The sequence below is a fragment of the Strix aluco genome, chromosome 11 (assembly GCF_031877795.1).
Source record: "Strix aluco isolate bStrAlu1 chromosome 11, bStrAlu1.hap1, whole genome shotgun sequence".
Taxonomy (NCBI): Eukaryota; Metazoa; Chordata; class Aves; order Strigiformes; family Strigidae; genus Strix; species Strix aluco.
This window is the reverse complement of record NC_133941.1, coordinates 19,457,070-19,472,055: the sequence shown is the minus strand read 5'-3', so window position 1 is coordinate 19,472,055 and position 14,986 is coordinate 19,457,070. Positions and strand designations below refer to the sequence as shown.

Genomic DNA, 14,986 nt, shown 5'->3' with positions numbered 1-14,986 from the left:
GCCTATTATTTTCCTTCTACATCCCTCTCTGCTCTCCTGCCACTTTTTTACCTTGCGCAATGTTCGTGCAGGCAGTGCCGGGGGAGCATCACTGAGCTGGTGATGGAAGGCATCAAAGTGCAGCGAGTAGTGTCCTGGAATGAGACAAGGATCAGAAATACAGACATGTGCTGCCTCAGTGCAGCGAAGGAGCTGGGGTTTTAGACGCTGCAGTGCCAAGTAGCAGCTCCAAATGCTCCATTCCAATCTAGGGCTTCCTTTCTGATAGATACTGTGGAGTGCATCTGTCACACACACAAAACGCTAACGAGAAGTTTAGTGCAGTGATAGGTTTCCACCCACCCCTGTTACGAAGGATCTCATGGCAAGGCAACAGGCTCGTAAACAATGAAGATTTGAAGTTTCCTTTAATAGCTTTGTAACAAATTACTGCTGAAGATGGTCGTTGGCAAGAAGCCACGCCAGACTTCAACACTCACACACCTAATTCTAGTCCCAAAATACATGCAAGTCCAAATTACTATAAGGACTGCAAAAAATTTGAAGATTTTGAAAAAAAATTGAAAACTTTGTCCAGTGCTAACCTAGCAGACCAGGAAAGACTTTGTGTTTTTGTTTCTGATTGTTTTTATAGGGGCAAAAAAGGCTAAGGTCATCTTTCAGGTGGTCTAGATTCGTCTGTGCATGACTGCAGGCATTATGCAGCAGGCCTACTGGGCATTTCCTTACCATGGGGCAGGCTTCGGGGAGGCACTGGTGGGGCCAAGATGCTCCCAACGTGGGCAGACAGGAATGGCAGGGCCTCTCTGGTTCCGCTGTCTAGGCTCCAGCTACTGGGCGCTGCTGGCACAGCTGAAGGATTGAAACAGATGTAACTTGGGTAACATAACAGGGAGTTTGTGGGGCCAGAAGGAGTGGCTTTCCAGTGTGCTCTTTAGCCGTAAAGAGGACAGATTCTAGGGACTTGGTGAATGGTAGGATTGAAGGCATACAGAGACATCGTCTAGTCTACAGTGTGTTAAGTTTATAGACTGCTTTGTTAAGGAAGCAAGAGTTAGGTGACGGTAGTGTTAGTCTGCCCATCTCCCTTCCATGACCGTGGCTCGTGTCTAGCAAATTTGAGGAGCAGTAGAACTCTGCTAGGTTGTGGATTTTTTTTTTTTTTTGCAAACCAGTAAGGAAAAATGAAAACTCCCTGGTGGAACAGCAGCTAGATCTCAGTTGTGAGCTGTTCTGCTTGGCGGTTAATGATGACAGAGCAGAAGGGAATGTGTGGCACAACCCTCGTGAAACAGGAAGGCCTGTTGCTGCACTACAGTGGCTAAGTGAAGTCTGAATAAAGGATGTGAGGGAAATTACACCTCAATCTGTTACAAAAGAAATCATGACTTTAAATCCCCAATTTACTAAGCTACAGAGTTGATCAAGAATTTTGATCACAAAATACTTAAAAGACAGAAGTTCAGACTCCTTGTATTACAAAGTCACCTGAAGAGATCAAGTCTTTGTTAATCAGGAAGTATAGAGAGAGGAAGGCTTTTTTCATATAACAGATATTGAGTATGATCTTTGTGAATTTGTTTTTTCATAGAAATAAAAGCTTCTAACGTGAACATTTTTCAAGATCTTGAGAATTCTGTCAACCTTAAATGTTACTAAAATGCACCTTCCTTTCTTCCAAACACACTGCAAGAGTTGATTTATTCTGAGAAGATAGACATGCAATAATTGAATGCTTATTTAAAGACCAATAACCAATTTCTTCAGATTAGCAAAGAAAAGAGAAAAGGAAAGCAAAGCAATTCAGGGAGGCTGCCAAAGAAAACTGAGATGAAAATAGCTTTTTCCATCTTCAGTTTGGAAAATGGAAGCCTGGAGAAATAAACATGGTGTTTGCCACCTGAAGATGATTCCTCCTTAATTAAAATGCCTGCAGCCATTTTTTTTCTCTTTAGTTCACAAGTTAGCATGACACAGGCTCCCCAAGACGTAAAATTCCCTAAAGTAAAAGAGATCACAAAGTGACAACTTCATAAGACAGAACAAAACCCATAGAAATGTAAATGTTGTTGTTAAAGAGGGACCCTCATACTAAGAAAGGCATACAAAGAAGACACTTAAGAGTCTTGACAGAGAACAGGCTGAAACCAAGGGCTACATCTCAACACAAGTAATGTGGTTTCCGATGAATTTTCTGAGCGCCCCTGTACACACTCCTGAGTGCTCTAATTTGCACCGCAATTGGTGTCAAAAGGCTAAAACAGAGGGACAAGATGCATAACAATGCCAGCCAGGCTAGTTTCTCCTGCAATATGTCAGCATCAAGTGAAAAGGACAGAACAAAACCTGATTTGCTTGGCCTGTAAAATGACTGTTGTGCTTTTTTTTTTTTTTTTTTAAACACTGAGATGTAGTAGAAGAATGAAGAAGAGAGCACACTACCCCAGTGCATAATCCATTTATACTTTCTCAGTGTTCCCTCATTCACAGCTTTTTGAGTATCTAGGAGTGCAGGAAATCATCCTAAAGTCAGATGATTCTGGAGAGTGGCTGCTGCCTGTTAAAACCAGTGTTTTATCCAAAACGCTTCAGGGAGGGGGAATGTGACACCAGGGAGCTCCTAGTGCTCTGTCCTAGCCCATCTCTCTCTCTCCGTAACTGTTCAGTGGCTCCGTGGCCAAGTTTAATTAGCAGGGAAGCTGCATTTGAACCATTCTGCTCTGGGCAACTGATGTCACCCTGCTGTCAATGAGAATTACCGAGCAGAGCTTCTGACATGGCAAGGAGGGGGGTGGGTAAATTCATGGGGCATGACTGTTAACAAAAGCCAAGGCAGATGGCATCCTGACTTAATAAGAATGATGAGGGTTCAAGGACTGCAAAAAATGTCTGTAACTGCATTTATGCTACCAACCTGGCTGAAGAGCTGGGATTCCCATCACACCATCCCCTAAGAACAATTACGGAACATCATCCATGTCTTTCATGGCTTCTTTGGGTCTCTGGAGGGGATTCTGTCTTTGATCCCCTCCTCTTTGTGCTGTATGCTAGACTGTTGCATAATGTCACCCACAAATACAAATTCAAGCATTTTTCCTAGACAGGTAGTAAATATTTATCTACCTTCCTTTTCCACATCTTTCTCCTGTCCTGTATAAAGATCTCACCACCTCTGTCATATGTTCAGTTCCAACTGACACGGCTAAGATGAAGCCCTTAATCCCTCACCCCCTAGTCTTAACTCTCTGTTGTCATCATTCATTACTGTCATCACATCATCATTCTGCCATTTATTCAGAACTGTATGTTGGCTTTTGGTTTCAGTCTGGACCGCTCTGTAAGGCAGAGTGTTAAAGTAGTGGATTCTGATTTATTAGAAATTCTATAATAAAATCTGGAATTTTTTCAAAAAGATACAATTTAGTTCAGGTACAGTTACTGAAACAAAAATACTGATAAAAGTCTAATGGGAGTGCATTATGTAGGTCAGACTAGAGAGTTGCGATGGTCTTTCCTGGCCTTAAAAATCTTTTAAGATATCATTTTTTCCAGCCATACACATGAGTGTTGCTTGCTTAGGCAGACTCCTTGTCTCAGCTTTTGACTCATGAATTTTGTCCTCTTCTGCTTTTGCGGAATGCTGCCTTTCAGATAATTTTTTGAGCCCATCGCTTTGTCCATGGCACCCCTTTTGGAAGCTCCTCCTTTTTGGTTACACCAAACAAACTCTTTTCTCTTCTTTCTTGTTTTTTTCTGCAGGGGCTCTGCCTATTTTTTTCGGAGCAATGAGTGAAAAAAGCATACATTCCCAATGATAAACACAACTACCTCAGAGAGGGATCACAAGAAATGTTAATATTTTGAACAATAAACGCACATTAAAAAAAGCAGGATATCTCATTATTTAAAAATATGGTCCAAATCTTGCACTCTTCTTCCCAATAACTTCTCATTTGCTGCTTTGGAAGTTTTGCTTGGTAAAGGCTGCAGGATTTGTTTCAGTAAGAACATGCTAAACTCAGAAACCTTTCTGAAATAAAGAGGTTTGTGCAACTCCACCCTTCTGTGAATGATCGGAAATGACTACAGGTTGGCAGAAGGCCCAGTTAATTAAACTGTTAATTAAAAAAATGTGAGAGAATGCACTCTGCCAGAAATGTAGAAGCCCATTCGTTACTTGCTGTAGCATGACCAGAGTAATAATATTTTAGAAAGCATGCATGCTAACTAGGAAAAAAAAGAGTACCTTTCTCAGCCACAGACAGGTTGGGGTCACTACAAGGTTTGCATGGTCCAATCATTTGCTGGATCAAGGCGCGCTGGAAATTTGGAGGCTAAGGGAGAAGAAAGTTAGCAAAGAAAAGAAAAAAAAGAAGTTACAGACCACCTGGTGCAGAACCTTGGGGCTTTCTGTTTGCTTTTTTGAGCAAAGAAAATTTTTAAAATAAAAAATTAATGGGAACCTTAGGTTGTGTCTAGATTAGCAAGTACTGCAGTGCAATTACTAGCAGATCTCTAGAATGTAATGAGTGCTGAGGACCCACAATTCATGCTGCTTGTGTTCTCTGGAGGAGTTATTTCAAACTAGCTCTAGCCTGGTCTTGTGCCCATTATCAGCTCGAATGCATCAGGTGCCTTTCTGGAGCTGATCTTCTGCTTTGGTTTCATTTGAAAGAATTGTGTTCACATGCTCTGAGACAGTTCTCCGATGTGAAGTGCAGTAAGTAGGCATGATCAGGAGATTCCGTTCAAAAGCGCACGCTAGGGCCAGACTAAAATGCTTACATGTAGGCACACTCTGAATTTCTCAATTTGTCCAGAGAAAGTAGTAGATAAGGGCACAGATTGTTTGGAGACCCTGTATCAGTATATTATTTCAGCCTCTCGTGGTTTTTGATACCTCTGCAAATCACCATAAAGCTATTTAGAATCAACTTTGAGGCTAGACTGCAGGATGGCCATGGTTCTAGGAAAATTAATAAAATGGTATGACTGCTTGCAGTGGGCCAGGGCTCATAGGATAAAGTTGGGAAGTAAGCAGAGTCCATTTTCACAGGGTGTATCTGCAATTTTAACAGTCGTTACAATTTGTGTCACTTGACTACCAAAGTGGGTGGCTCTAGGGGGCAACTGATATGAAAAGTTCCGTGTTGCCTCTGAAAATGATCCTAAGTAAGTTGTTGTGCTTTCCAAAAATAAGGCGGCGAGCTTTAACGTGGTCAAAAATAGTAAAAATAAAGTCACAGTTTCAGGTGGTTGAATTGACATAAGAGAAATCAGATCTGCTACCTGTCCATTTTCCATGATAGCTGCAGGATACATGGCGCTGCTAGGTCGGTCCCGATGGGTTGGCAGCAACATCATCATCTCCCGAGAGTGGCGGTACTTATCTGGTAGAGAGGGAGAGCCTGTAAACAAGTGAGAATAATCACGTACACGTGACAAACAACAGCCAATGTCTCCGCATGCCCAGTGATCTAGTCCTCCTTTGCAATTTGTTCAGACGGATGATCTTACAGGACTCAAGAAAACATGGTGCGGAGCCCACTAAGCAGCTAACTGTTGGTGGGGTGCGTAGCACAAGGATGAAATAAGAACTGGCTTTTTATATACAATTAAGGACATACTATGTAAGGGGTGTAAGATGTATGTGTCCCTACTTGTATGTTGCAAAGTGCTTCCTCTTAAATGAAAAAGAGTGGGCATCTGTGTGGAATCAGCTGCAGCTGTACTGTACAACAGTGCCTAATGATCCCTTGCCTCATATAGTATTGTAGAGTTATAGAAATGCCATAAAATTGTGCATTTTAGGACTGAATGTGGAAGAAAGGGATAAAAGCTTGAGATACACCATTCAGTTAAAGCAGGAAGCTACAGGAAGCTACTTCATTCCTCAGTTAATTACCTCAGGTAGAGGTAGTCTGAGGTGTTGCCATTTAGTTGGTGATCTCTTGGTTAGCTTCCTCTGTTAAAGGAAAACAAAATCCAGTAATAAGCAGAATTTTCTATAAATATGGGTGGTGCTTTCCTTATAATGCTTCTGAGTAATGTATGATTACTACTGAGAGTGTTGGTATACTGAGCCATTTTATGACAACAGGACGTTTACCAATAAAGTTACATAGTAGGAATATGCTTAACTCTTAGTTATCTGTATAGTTGTCATTTAAGATACTGGAGTATTTCATGTAAATAGCTTCCTGGTGTGTGGAATTATTTGGGACTCACGTCCTTCAAGGTGAGTGGCACGTAACAATATGCCTTCCGATATGCCACAGCTGACAATGGATTTGCCAGAAGAATGATTCTCATTAGTGACTTCCTAAAGTCTGATACTACTGATACACGCATCCCTTGGGATGCACAGCATTAGGCAGGAATTGATGTTCTGAAGCTGCTGGAGTGAGCTTTAATTTGCACTGATTATTTCATTGCGTCACAAACACGCACTTAACAGATGGCAGCACACAGCGCATTACAGAGCCATGCCGGCTTTTGGGGAATACATGCCCCCTCTTGCAAACTTTCCACAACCACACACATTACCTGAACAGCACTCCAACATATGAGCAAAGGCATTGGGGCTGGTTAATGCAGCTTTTATCCCAGCAAAAGCAAACATGCAGTTTTGGGGACTGATGTTCAGCACACAGTGGAAGGAACAATGTGTCCAGCAGAATGCAGGATAAGGTCCTACAATTGCAACAATTTCATCCGGGGTGGCAGATCCCAGATTAATCTACACCCCCGCCCCGACATGAACAGCCGCAGAGTATCTGCATTCTAGTTCCGAACTCATTTTCTCCCCAGACATAAAACAGAAACATAATTAGACAACATTATTTGCTCTTATACACAACATCAGCTTGGAAAACAGAGTGTTAACGCTTTATGCTGAGTCTCTTTTACTCACACATCACAGATAGTCCTGTTTCTGCATGACAAATATAAGGCTGCTGAACTTTTAGGTGTGCCCAGAACTACATCACAGCACAACCTATACTGTAAACTTTTCCCTTTTATTTATCTTGTCAGTCTTGTTCTTTTACATCCAAGATGCAAACCACCTCTATGTGCCATCAGTTTGTACAGGATTATAGTTTCCACAGACCTTGCATTGCGTGACCTGAAAAATCCCATATGTGCTAAATATGGTGGCAGAGACTATCTAGTTTACGAAACAGCTCTGCTGTTTGGTACCCTGAATTTGTAAATAACTACAAAGATTGTAACAGATTATGCCAAGTATCCAGTCTGCAGACAAAATGAAGTACTGATACCTCTGAATTGTGGGCCACAAGAGGAGTGGCTGTAACTGAAGCTTTTATTAATTATCAGGCCTGCTTTCAGGGACTGGCAAAACTTACAACACAAAAGTAAAAAAAAAAACACTTTTAAAAGCTTCCAGAGCAGCCAGTGGCCATATAAAACATTGCAACATGTATCAGGGCTTACTTCTTTTAGCTTGTAGCTTGGTACACTTGATGTGTGCAGCACTGTATGTACTATTAATGAAAAATGAAAACCTGTGCTGAAGCCAGAGGCAGTTTTTTAATTATGGAAATGTTAATCCAATTGTGACAAGTATTAGTTTTAAGGAATGGAACTGAAAGCTAAGGTAAACTCCAAAGTCAATGAATCTTTTCTCCTGAGTCATCATTTTCATTACTGTTATGAAAACAGTTCACTCCTGCACCAAATCATAATTTTTTTTGCTTTAAGAAGGAAGTTTTAAATGTAAGTATATGGGTTCTTGCAAAGTGCTGAATAAGACACCAGGAGTCATGTTCTACACCTTAAAAATGGGCTGTGTTGAGGAAGCAGTAGGGGTGCCTCAGGATGTGAGTCATCAAGTGTCAAGTGGGAGTTCTTTTAGAGTGCATTGGAGAAGGCCCAACTGTATTTTAAATGAAATTACTGAAAAAAACCTAACCCACTCCTAGCTCTTCCCAGGCCTTTTTGCATTACAATTTCCGCTTAACAAACATTGGTTTACATAATCTTTTAACTCTGAGCTGTGCCTCATGAGTCAACTCAAATGAAGCCAAAAACAAACTCTGAATTTCTTACTGATTGTCCATACAACAACAGAGTTGCTTTCTTGATAGGGAAGCAGCTACACAAGGGTCAAGCCAGGTGAAAACTGAAAGATACATACTTGTTAATCTGAAAAATAGAGTAACTAGTAATGTCTTTATCATTAGCACAGAATTAGAAAATTCTTACTGTATTCTGATTACAATTCTATTTAACACTTTTACTCTAACTTGTGTATATTATAACTAGTGTAAGGTTTGCTGCTTTAATCTGCTGTTCAGTGATATAATCATCATTTATCTACTGTCTTGATGACTATAAAAAAAATTGTATTAATGGCTTTATTATTTTCTTTGGACAAGCCAAATAATTTGCTTATGTTGCTCTTTTAAACAATAATGAAAGGGTCATTTTTTGGAAGTGGAGAATTGGAAGTATGATTTAAATTCCTGCTGGATTCTTAATAGAAACGGTCATGGCTTCCTTTGGTCACTAGTGGAACTAATCTATATTATAAAGATACCCATCTCCTCAGAACAGTGCTAGTAGCTGAGCTCCAGAAAGGACTCTGCAGTTAAACAGAGAGGGTGGTATAAGTATCTGGATAACAGGGTAGTGGTTTTTCACCTGTACATTAATGTTTGAATCAGTGAGAGAAGCATTTAAACATCTGACAGAAACCTAGAAATCCTAGATAACCATGCTCAGGTTAAAGCCACAAGTGACAAAGATGCTAAGTTGATAAATTGAGGTGGCCTGTATGAAATGAATTGCTGGCCTTCGTATACTTCCTGTCTGAAAAGTGGTTAACTGCAGCAATCGTGACTATCGTAGCTTTGTTGGCAGTCTCAGCAGAAAGGCCAAGGATTGGATGGGTCATGGTGACTGAACTATCCTCTCACCTCTAGAGGTGGTCCCTCCAGGACAGAGATGAGGCACATTGGTGGGGGCAGCGTGGGGAAGCTTGCACGGCTGCCGCCCATGCTGTATCTGTTCTGTGGATAAATAGAGGGCTTCAGCCTCCAGTGTTGTCAATCCAGCACCTTTCACCAGCACTAAATTAAAAAGAATATAAATAAATACAAAAAAAAAGGAAAAAAAAAAAGGATAGAGGTGCATTGGCAGAGCTGCACATGTAATGTTTGTGAAGTACCTTGCTCCAGCCAGTGATACTGGTCTCTCATTTTCACAAGCATCAAATTCACCCAATTGAAAAACAAAACCAAAGGAAAAATCACCAAGGAGAAAAACAAAGCTGTATTACCACAGTGGAACTTAAGTGTAAGGGCTTTTTCTCGTTATGAACAACTCCATTCCAGACAGCGGTGTAATAACCAGAATAGTGACTTGCACACTGTGAAACAGAGAGCATCTGGGACTTCACTGCAAGTGAAATCCCATAATCAGTGGGTAATGTCTGAATGCTGTGCTCACCTAACTTAAAAATGAACAAAACTAGCAGAGAAGAAATGTTGTATCACAGATTGTCAAAACATATTAGTAGAAGTGAAGAATACATATATTGAAGTATTTTTCAAAATCATTATGTCTCTTATTGTTTCCTCATTTGTGGGCATTTACACTGTCTGGTTCTCATCTCTGGGAGGTGCTGTTGGCTCATTCATCAGCACCATACCCTTTACAGCATTCATCACGTTGGTTTCTAAGCAACAGCAAAGAATACAGTAAAGAGGGAAGCTGGTGATGCTGTGAAGTCATCAAGCTCAGAAAGACTGTCACAGCCTGCACCGTGAGCACTGGACTTCTGAAGTGGAAGATAGCCTGAAACACTATGAGCACCAAAACCCTTCAGATCCCTCAAAAGATTCAGACCTCACATGCCAGCTGAGGCACATCCATTTAAGGATGTCTTCCTGATACAATAGCCCTATACTCAGTTCCATCTTGCCTTGCCTGTTATGCCAGTTTAATCTGGTTACTTTACTATTTGAATTGTCATTATTTTCCTTCCAGCCCTTGGTAATTAGTGAAACTATTTGCCTTTGTTTGAAGATGTCCACTTCTCAACTTCCTATTCCATCTGATCCTTCAATTAAATCACTGATGCATCTGTGTCATAGCAACAGCCAGTCAATTAAGATTTTACTGCAAGATTGAGCAAAAAAGCCCCAAGCTGGCCTGAGAGAAAGGGGCCCCCTCTGTATTCTCTGTCCTTAAGGAGATATACAGTTCCCCTGTATGGGAAGAAGGGGTAAGATTTAAGTGTCAGCCTCTATCTCTGACTATATTCTGGATACCTTCTTCAGATGCCTGTGAAAAGAGGTGTAGAAATTTGTGAACCTGCAACTGAGAATCCAAAGTGAGAGAGGAAAAAAAAAAGAATTGCACAGAAGTTACCAAAGTCAGGAGATTGCACAGAGTGGTTTTGCTTCAGCTCTGAGGCTTGGGAAGAAAATGATTAGCAATATCAAGACCAGCTACTGTAACAGCAAAGGCAATATAAGTATCCCTAGAGTCTGTTTTTACATTTTTCCTTTCTTGAAGTATCTCCCAGCAGGGAAGTCCTTCTTTAACTCCAGTACTTAAAATTCGTATCTTTCAACATTTATTGTAGACACATGCTTTTGTATACATTCATTTCTGCTAAACTGCCTCAAGTTGGTTTTTGTGCCATAATTTCATTAAACATGTCAAATTATTTTTTTGCCTTTGTCTTCATGATCTAAGTACTGTACCAAAGACCATTCTTGTTTTCCTCTAGATTGCCTGCCACAATTTTGTGGCAGAACAATGGAAATCATTATGAAATTCAGCTGCCTGAAAGCAGCATGTATAAGAGATACATTTCAAATACTGCTGAAAAAAAGGAATAAATCTGTTTCTGGATAATGAAAAACATTTTCCAAGAAATAATTTTTGAAGAGGCATTTACAGCTCCAGAAGAGAACAGTGGTATACTTCAGTGTAGGTGGTCTTTCACCAGTAAGTCAACAAGGTTGCCAGGTTTAGGAGATGCCTGCAGGTCCAGTTAAGCCTTCATTTGGGCCCATCCATTCTTACCTCGAGCACTGGAAGGGGCAGAATTAATCATCTGGGACGGTGCCGAGTGAGTAGAGCTCAGACTTGAGGTGGAAGGGCTAGCCTGGGACGAGGATAAAACAGAGACGTTGGTGACTGAGCCCTGGTACCTGGAGTTAGGGTAAACAAGCTGCGGGAGGCAGAGAAATCATCAAGAGAGAACTGAGCGGATCAGTGCATTAGATATTTACCTGTCTCAGATCACCCAGTGTAGCCTCTGTCTAGGCAGGAGCTTCAGTGCAGGCCACTGTTCATCTGCACTCAGGACTGGGGGACTCATTTCACCCTCCCACAGACCAAGGGCAATACTAACTGCATATGTCAAGCAGGTCAGATAGATAACACACTGACTAAAATCTCACCTTCTGAAAGCAACAGTATGATCTTGGACCACGGTATCAACCTTCCCTGTACAAATGCAGAAGATTTCTTTGCAAAGTAATCTAGCTGAATTACTCTGTCATCTTTCTTGAACAATGTTAGATTCTACCTATTCAGTTCTTTGAGAAGTATATCACAGGACAGATCCAAGCATGTGCACAGGTGAAGTGTACTCCTCCTAAGCATAACCCTCCAGAGCATGTTCAGTGCTGTTTCTAACAACTGCTCCTGGCTGTGCTGGAGCTGTACCTGCATGTGGTACATATCCTCAGCAGTCTCCCCCACAGAACTGTCTGTCAGGATAACCAGGTTTCCTGTTTCGCTGGAGGTGTGGGATGACAGAGAGGATGATGAGTGTCGGACTGAACCAAGCAAGTTCAGTGGGCTGGAATAAAAACAGAGATGGAACAAGGGCATAATTATTTTTTGAAACTCTGTTTTAGTTTGTGAAGCCTGTATTTTTCCAAGCTAGTAAGTACCTACAGTTACCTACTGCTTTAGGTCACCTCTAGATGTCAAACACTTGTGAAAAATTAGGCCGAATAAGCTTAAACAAATCCATACATGTGACTAAATATGAAAGAAGTGACAATAAGGTTAAATATAAGACAACATAGTATGTAGGATGTAGAATTTCAGAATCCCAAGCCAGGTTAACATCACGTCATGACACTGGGTGCATATTTGTTTTGTTTATAACAGAACATTCTGAAACCACTCTCATTTTTAACACTGAAGTACGAGGAGTGGGAGCAGCTTAAAACTAAACATTCCAAGAGAAGCCAAGCAGGAGATACACAGGGCAAAATAGAGTTTTCCTTATTGCATCTGTTGGGCCTCAGCATTACAGTTGAAGGCAACTTTGTAGCTGACAGTAAATTAATACAGCCCAGCTGGTGTACAGGCTGCACCCTGATCTCACTCATGAAATTAATTTTTTCTTTGTCACTCTGAATCACATACACAAATACATATTTTGTACACTATAGAATCTCCCTAGTTTGCCCTAAGAACTAAAAAAGGCTTCACAAAGTGAGGAATTTTGAGGAAAAAAAATGTATCGCTTAGACACTAGTTGTCAACTCCCAAGCCACTAAAGTAGTATAAGAGCTACTCAATTTTAATATTAAAAGAATGTCACCATCCAGGATTCATGTACTCAAGACCAAGTTTCTACAGCTTTTCATACCAGGCTTTAAAAACAGCTAAACTGTGTAGACCCACCAAGAGAAATAAACGTGAAAGAACAATTAAAATTTCATAACTTCAGTGACATTTCTGTCACTGTTTTTCATACTGGCATGGACATGTACATTTTCAAATAAGCAATTTTGGCCAGATACAAAAACACTGTTTTGCCCCAAAAATCTGAACTTTTATCCTCAATCATTATCTCAGTTTTTATAGATGGGTATTCAGTTTGAATAAGCATCCACATTTTCAGAGGTTTCTGTGAAGGCTGAGTCATTTTTTGGTATTCTGATCAAAACACCTTGGCAGCCTTTCTTATATTTGGGTTCCAATTTGATCAGAATTATAAAAAAACAATGACGTGAACATTTTTTGATCCTTAAAAATGGGAACATATTGAGTTGGGTTCTAAAACAAGCAATACAATTTTACTTTTATGGTAGATAAAGACCCATTTATTTGCTGTTTGCATAACAGAAGCTGGAGAAGTTGGAACCTCCAAAGGCAGCTTGAATCTGGAAATCTGAGTGGCAGGTGTGTGTTTCTGCCTCTACAGTAAGTGAAGTGATGGAGTAACACCTGGAGGTGTTCAGCATTTGCTGCAAACTGGATTCTCAACTCTCAAACTTTAATAATTAGTACTGAATGAAGACGAAAGGCATTTCTGCCAAAACACATCCTGCTCCTCTTGCAGCACTATTAACCACTTCTTACATCCTTGAATCTTAATGCAGCAGTGTGCAGAGATCTGAGATATGTCAGCAGAAAAAACCAGGGTACCTGTGTCGATGCACAAGCTTTATGCTCTCTGGGCTCATAGGTCCATGTGAAACCAGAACGTTGCTGCGTGGTGTACTAGTGCCAGAACAGGCCGGACTCAGCTTATCCAAACCAGGTAACTCCTGCAAAGAAAACATACTTCAGCTAAGTTGGTCATGGAAAATTACAAGTTTTCTTCTCAGGAAAATCCTGATCTGTTTCCATGTTCTCTACGGTTATTCTCAGTTATCCTGCATTTCCACAGGATAAAGAGCTTCAGTGCTTTACAACCTCATTCTCTGTTCATTTCCAATGACACTTTCTAGCCACTATTTCAGGAATGTGGGAGGAAAATAGAGGCATAGTGTGACCCAAATTTCAGCCACCTTACATTTTTCAGAAAAGAAATGTGGACGCAGAAATATGGATTTTGTCCAAAATCTCAAGAAAGGTAGTGAACTCAAACTGGCAACTGTGACCTGTACGGATCTCATCTGCTTTGAAAGAGAAAAGCTGCATTTTAAAATTCTTGTGCTGTTATTTCTGGCCATCCTTGCACAGTGTTCACTCCTAAGAATGGAGCGAAAAGCCTCCAAGTTAGAAGCTACGTTAGAAAATGCATACTCCAGTTGGAAGGTAAAGTGCTAACACACATATTTCTAGTAATTCTTTTACATTATAGAAAGATAGCCTTTAGTTTGGTTGTGATAATGTTCAAGGTTATGTCTAGGTATACATAAGAATTTCACTACACCAGGAAGAGGAGAATGCACTGCAAATTTCTGAGACCCACCTGGTAAAGATGTCTCAAGTACAGTTGTCTCTGAATACTACCATACAGTGGAGCACACACAGAAGGAAAGGAATCATTCCTAGAGGACGGTGTTTGTACTTCTGGTATATAACAGGTGGTGTGAACCACGGTCAGGTTGGCTGTATAGGAACTACAGACCCGTAATAGCTCGTGTCCTGATGAGAGTTGGATGCTTAATGTAACCAACAGGAATTTCTGTCGCTGTCTATATAAAAACACTTCTGGAGGGCCTAATTGATGTCATGCTACTCTAAATTACGGCAGTTCTTTCAAAGAGCGCATCATCCAACACTTTCTGTTAATCTTTCTTCCTCTGTGATAATAATTTTCTGCTATGTAAAACAGTAACTTAAAGTTAAGCTTTACAATCGTTTTGTAATACAAAGAACATACAAATATTAAAAATTCTAGTTTAAATTAAAGGCTAAGTTAACGTACTTACTGAGACTTCCTCCTTGCACAAGTATCAAGAATTCTTTTGATAATTTGTCAATCCAGGAGGTTCAATCAGTGTTCTTTTGTGAACCTTACTGCAACCGATAGAAATTTAATCATAACTCTGCATAATTCAAAATGGCAAAAATGACTGTCAGCTTACATGGTACAGACTGGATCGCATCATCTGGAACTGGTCTATCAGTTTCTTGTGCAGGGGACGCATTTCTGGGTGCACAAATTTCTCATGGACTGCCAGACCCACTCCTAAGACATGTACCTGTTAAAAAGAAAAGATGACATCACAAACCCAAATAAATCACATCTAAG

General features: G+C 40.5%; 1 protein-coding gene across 18 annotated transcripts in view; it reads right to left on the bottom strand.

The window, feature by feature from the left end:
• The window catches only part of DOCK3 (dedicator of cytokinesis 3), a 220,784-nt gene that overhangs the window by 4,939 nt on the left and 200,859 nt on the right, over positions 1-14,986 (bottom strand). For 5 of the 18 annotated variants that reach the window (XM_074836469.1, XM_074836471.1, XM_074836472.1 and 2 more), the window contains 9 exons: positions 14,820-14,936; positions 13,429-13,550; positions 11,707-11,842; positions 11,059-11,206; positions 8,940-9,092; positions 5,290-5,408; positions 4,247-4,334; positions 730-852; positions 52-134 (listed from right to left, as the gene is read on the bottom strand). In XM_074836469.1, the coding sequence (XP_074692570.1) occupies positions 52-134; positions 730-852; positions 4,247-4,334; positions 5,290-5,408; positions 8,940-9,092; positions 11,059-11,206; positions 11,707-11,842; positions 13,429-13,550; positions 14,820-14,936 (1,089 nt within the window). The remainder of the gene's footprint in view (positions 1-51; positions 135-729; positions 853-4,246; positions 4,335-5,289; positions 5,409-8,939; positions 9,093-11,058; positions 11,207-11,706; positions 11,843-13,428; positions 13,551-14,819; positions 14,937-14,986) is intronic. The other 13 variants (XM_074836470.1, XM_074836473.1, XM_074836475.1 and 10 more) reach the window with 13 other exon arrangements.